At 53.1% G+C, this 4,655-nt stretch overlaps 1 protein-coding gene across 2 annotated transcripts; it reads right to left on the minus strand.

Moving 5' to 3' along the window:
• Positions 1 to 672: 672 nt before the first annotated feature.
• On the minus strand, positions 673 to 1,340 carry Pyy (peptide YY). Of its 2 annotated transcripts, none has more exons than XM_028780707.1 (3): positions 1,153 to 1,340; positions 968 to 1,045; positions 673 to 862 (listed from the first exon to the last, which is right to left on the minus strand). In XM_028780707.1, the coding sequence occupies exons 1-3, from the start codon at positions 1,338 to 1,340 to the stop codon at positions 838 to 840; spliced, it is 291 nt and encodes a 96-aa protein (XP_028636540.1). In that variant the 3' UTR covers positions 673 to 837. The 2 variants fall into 2 exon arrangements, with proteins under 2 accessions (XP_028636540.1, XP_028636539.1); XM_028780706.1 differs by having other exon boundaries at positions 962 to 1,045.
• Between the last annotated feature and the right edge of the window lie 3,315 nt (positions 1,341 to 4,655).

A 4,655-nucleotide genomic window follows, 5' to 3' on the forward strand; every position in this document is an offset into this window, starting at 1 on the left:
AGTGAACAGGGAAGCAGCCAGAGAGAGCGCTGGGTGGCCAGAGAGGGTAGAAAATTCCAATTAATGGGCCAACTGATGGGCTTCTTGCAGTGAGATATGCGGGGACTCAGGTTAGCCTACAGTTTAAACACCCACAACACTTTAGACCTCGGTGTTTAATGGGGAGAGAGAGGAATTGGAGGGTGTCCCCATGGCCTTTTCACCAGAAAGGCACAGTCATGGTTGTTGAGTCTGCATTCAGCAGTATAGGGAATTCCCCCCGTTGCTGAGAGAATGGAGACCTCCACACTCCCGCCGCTCCTCCCGCTCAAGGAAAGTGACTTATCTATCTTTTAGTGCTCCTTATCACCTGTCTAAGGTCTTCTCCCAGATGCTCTGCTTGACCTAACACTCTCTCCACCCGAATCCTTTCTGTCTCCCCCACCTCTCCTCCTGTCCAGAATCTACTGCACTCACTCTCCTAGGCTCCCTTCCCCCAGAGTGCCTTCCCAGGTCCTTTCAGAGCCTCCAGTTGAGATGCAGTGTATATTTCCAACCATGCCCTCTCCCTGTCCTCAGAGTCTTTTTTTTTTTTCTTAGCCACCTGTCTTTCCTGGGGCTCGAGACACCTTACATACCACTGACGCCATCTCTGCAAAAGTGAAAGGGACGGACAGAGAAACACATGAGTTATTTTGTGTGAAATTTGCTTTTTATTTGGGGACAGGGAAATGAACACCCACAGCCCTCCAGCCTGGGTGTCTTGGACACCACATATGAAGTGCCCTCTTCTTAAACCAAACATGCAAGTGAAGTCGGTTGTAGTTAGCACATATCGCAGGAGGCTTTGTGGGGTCTTCACCACTGGTCCAAATCTTCTGGCCTGCAGAAGGAAAAGGAAATGAATTGAATGGGGGGCAGGGTTGTAAGTGATGGGGCCAGCCCACACTCCAGGGCATGCGTGAGGAGGGATGTTTCCTACCGAGACCTGAAGGGGAGGTTCTCGCTGTCGTCTGTAAAGAGCAGTTTGGAGAACAGGGCTGCGGGGACGTCTCTTTTCCCATACCTGGGGGCGGGACCACAAAGGGGCGTGGTCAGGCCTCCAGGTGGAGCTGGGGAGAGGGAGCAAACCCCTAGGCTAGGGTCCACCCGCCTGCCCTCTCCAACGCTCACCGCTGCCGGGTGACCAGGTTGAGGTAGTGGCGCAGAGAGGCATAGTAGCGGCTCAGCTCCTCCGGCGAGGCGTCTTCGCCCGGAGCCTCTGGTTTGGCGGGGTAGGCGTCCACCAGCTCTCCCAGGCAGGCGAGCAGGACTAGCAGCACTGCGACCATGACTGGCCAAGGCCTGCGCACCGCCACCATCTAGGAAGAGAGCATTGGTGGGTGGGCCATCCTGAGCCTCGATCCTCCACGGCGGGAGGCTGCGGCTGCCGTCGGGCCCACCGCTCAGTGATCTGTTTGTACCAATCACAAGACTCACCTAGTCTTCTCCCGCCTTGCACCATCTCTAGCCTCAGTTTCCCCGTCTGTCAGACAGCCGTAAATCCTGCTTGCCTCCCCACTCCCGCTGATACCCAAAGAGGGGTAGATAAGGGAAGAAAGCTGCAATGACACCCGAGTTCCCCACGGGCTTCTCCATGTCATCTCAGATACCCTTGCCCACCCGGCTCGCAACCACTCAGTCTCAGTTTCCAGCAACCCGACCTCGGTTTCCCCAATCACAATATCAAACCATTCCTGAACCCGGGTCACTCACAGCCGCAGTTCCCGAAGCGAGATGAGCAGGAGGAGGTGGAAGGCAGGAGAGGTTCGAAGGCTGGACAGCTACTGATCCCTGCGGCCTCTGCTCAGAGCTTCCCTGCGGGGCTTATATCCCACTTGGAAAGGGAGGGGGGAGTCCAGAGGAGGGGAGCCAGCAGGGGAGGGCTTGTCTCCGTCTCCTCCCTCCCTCCACCCTTGCCAATTGCTGACTTTACACCCAGCCAGTGCGTGCTGTCTCTCCACCTCAGCAAGAGCTGAGGGGGCAGTCCCATCTTCAGACTTGGGGTCCTCCTGGAAGGGTGCCTTGCCTGAATCCGGTGTTGACCCTATGGCTGCCAGAAGGAATTGAATCTAAAGTTTGGATCTAGACTGACAGGACAAAACCAGGAATGAGATTCTATCTTCCTTAGCCTGTTCATAGACGGAGACGGAGAAGGGAAAATGCTGTTTCTTCAGCCTGTGCCACCTGTGATAGCTCCTTTCAGGAAGCAACCCTGTATGCTTCTGTTTGGAGAAGGCCCCAGGACTGACTGGAGGGAAGTCTTTTTCTGCTGAAGGCAGGCATAGGAGCATGTGTCCTCGCCTCCCAACCTGATTATGATGTTGGGAGGATGAGGCCTCACTGGACGGACATTCCGTTATATCCTTTCTCCATTGAAACAGAGACAGGAGGAAGGAAAAAAAAAAAACTAGTTCTCTTCTCAGAAGCAACTTCATCAGCTGTTTGTATATTTCAGCCTAGAACAGACAGACTCAGAACCAGCCAGCTACACAGCCCTGACAGAGTCAGAACCCCTTCTCCAACCAAGAGACCTTCAGAACATAGGTGTCTTCTGCAGCTGAGTGATACCAAGGTGACCCGGTGCACTGCACTGTTTAAGCTCACTACAGTCATCTCGGGACTCTGGGGCCTATGAGGGAAGGCCTGCAGAAGAGGGGCAACCACTAACGATTAGTAAGCATTTATTTTGTGCTGTGTAACACATCAATTCCTGCACAATATTCAGAGTGTCCCATCTTACTAGTGAGGAAACAGAAGTTCTGAGGGGGCATCCACAGCTCACGGGATGAGGGCAGACAAACCTGGGGAACAGCCTTTGCAGTGCTGACAGAGGACAGGCATGGCACCCCAAAGCTCAGGAGTTACACATGGGAGTAGGAGTGGATGCTGTCTGGAGCCACAGCCTACTCTGATTGAGGGGGAAGGACCCCAGCCCCATGGGGAAAGAGCCCCATCAGACCCACCTGCTTTATCAAGAAGAGAGGGCCATAGGGAAATACTCTGTAAAACCCTTTCTAGGTCCTTCTCCTAGCTCTGCCAGAGTCTCCACCACTTCCAGACCATGGAAACAGGAAGAACCATCTTGCCCAGATCCCTAGTTGTGGGCCAGCCCTTTCACTTTCCAGGACAGATGGCCATGGGTGTTATTTTTAGAACTCACCTGAGATGGAGCATGCCAGGCTTCTTCAATCACCTTTTTTATGGGTTTAGTCACCTGCACTTCTCCGGAAATGGATCTTTATCAGCCAGCCAGGTCCCACGGGGGCCCCCTATAACAGAAGAAGTACCAGGGCATCCTGCTGAGCATGGAAGTGGAAGAGATCAGGACAGGAGGACACGTACCCCAGCCTTGGAGAAAAGAGAGACACAGTTCTTCTTAGGGAGCCTGTGTCTGGGGTCAAGGCACAGCCTTGTCCTCATCTCAGGAGGTCCATATCCTTGGGGACTCCCAGTCTTAAAAGACCCCAGAACAGTTACAGAGAGGCCAGCCAGTGTTCTGTCTGGAGAGGAGATAACAGAAGTACTGGAATTTAGTCCTCTAGGGAAAGCCAAAGGCCATGGGACAACAAGGCAGGTGCTTGGAATAGGACAACCTGGGTGCTGGCTAGGGCAGATATGATCACAGAGGCCGAGCCTAGATAGACAAGGACACTACAGGCTACAAGGGACAGGAGATGGGAATGGACATTTGTTCATCAATCCCTGAAGGGCTATGGTGGTGAGGGGGTTGCAGGCGCACCAACCACAGAGAGAGACAAAGGAGCTTGTAAGAGGAACACAGAGGATCGCCATGCACGGATGCCCCTCCCCACCCCCCACTCCTGGCCTCAGGGAACACAAGGTTCAAGGAAAGAAGAAGAGAAAGGGTGGAGAAGCTAGAGGATATAGAGAAGGCCTAGATTCAGTGTAGGAAAGCAAACTAAACCCAAGAGAGTCCCTCAGTGTGGACGAGAAACCAGCTTCCCCATCCTCACAAACCCCTCTGCGCATCTTGGCATTCCCTCCAATTCCAAGCCCCAGTTACAGGACAAGCTTCCTATTCATTAATCACCACCCCCGCATCAAAGACTTAATTAACTGTTGATTAGTGGGGAGGATGTCTCGATCAATAGGCTTGGCTGGCCCCACTGAGTGCCTCCTCCTCATCGACCCGTGACTCAGCCTCCACGAGACAAGTCTGCAAACTGGGTGCTCTGAGGAGAAACTTCCAAAAACAATCGTTACTGTGAGCTTGAGACCAGGACTGGCCTCCAACTTGTCCTTGAAGGATACAGAGACAGAACTGCTGGGGTCCCAGTGCTCTTCATCCTCAGAGGACATAATAAGACCGACCCAGGTCAGGGAAGTTGGAGACCTGGACCTGGAAAACCACTTGCCTTGTCTAGTAACATCAAGTCCACTCATCCTAAGTGACTTAGCCTTCTGTAACATATCAGTGGTCACCTGAACCCAGTATCTGCAACGGGAACCTTTGATACACAGGACACTGCCAATGACTCCTCCCCAAGCAAAGTCACAGGCAGGAAAGAATCATTCCTTACAGACATGGGTGCCCATCACTAGAGAGACCTCAAGTTCTAGGGCCAGCCTGGACTACATAATGTCACTTTCCTTCAGAGAAAAACAACAACAGG

The sequence above is a fragment of the Grammomys surdaster genome, unplaced genomic scaffold (genome assembly GCF_004785775.1).
Source record: "Grammomys surdaster isolate TR1022 unplaced genomic scaffold, NIH_TR_1.0 371, whole genome shotgun sequence".
Lineage (NCBI taxonomy): Eukaryota > Metazoa > Chordata > Mammalia > Rodentia > Muridae > Grammomys > Grammomys surdaster.

What these genes read in the sequence shown, in the direction of transcription:
- Pyy (XM_028780706.1), bottom strand. Translation starts at nt 1,340, where the DNA reads ATGGTGGCGGTGCGCAGGCCTTGGCCAGTCATGGTCGCAGTGCTGCTA. An exon ending in AACCTGGTCACCCGGCAGCG is followed by an intron (nt 1,046 to 1,152) that starts GTGAGCGTTGGA and finishes TCCCGCCCCCAG; the next exon opens with GTATGGGAAAAGAGACGTCC. An exon ending in AACCTCCCCTTCAGGTCTCG is followed by an intron (nt 863 to 961) that starts GTAGGAAACATC and finishes TTCCTTCTGCAG; the next exon opens with GCCAGAAGATTTGGACCAGT.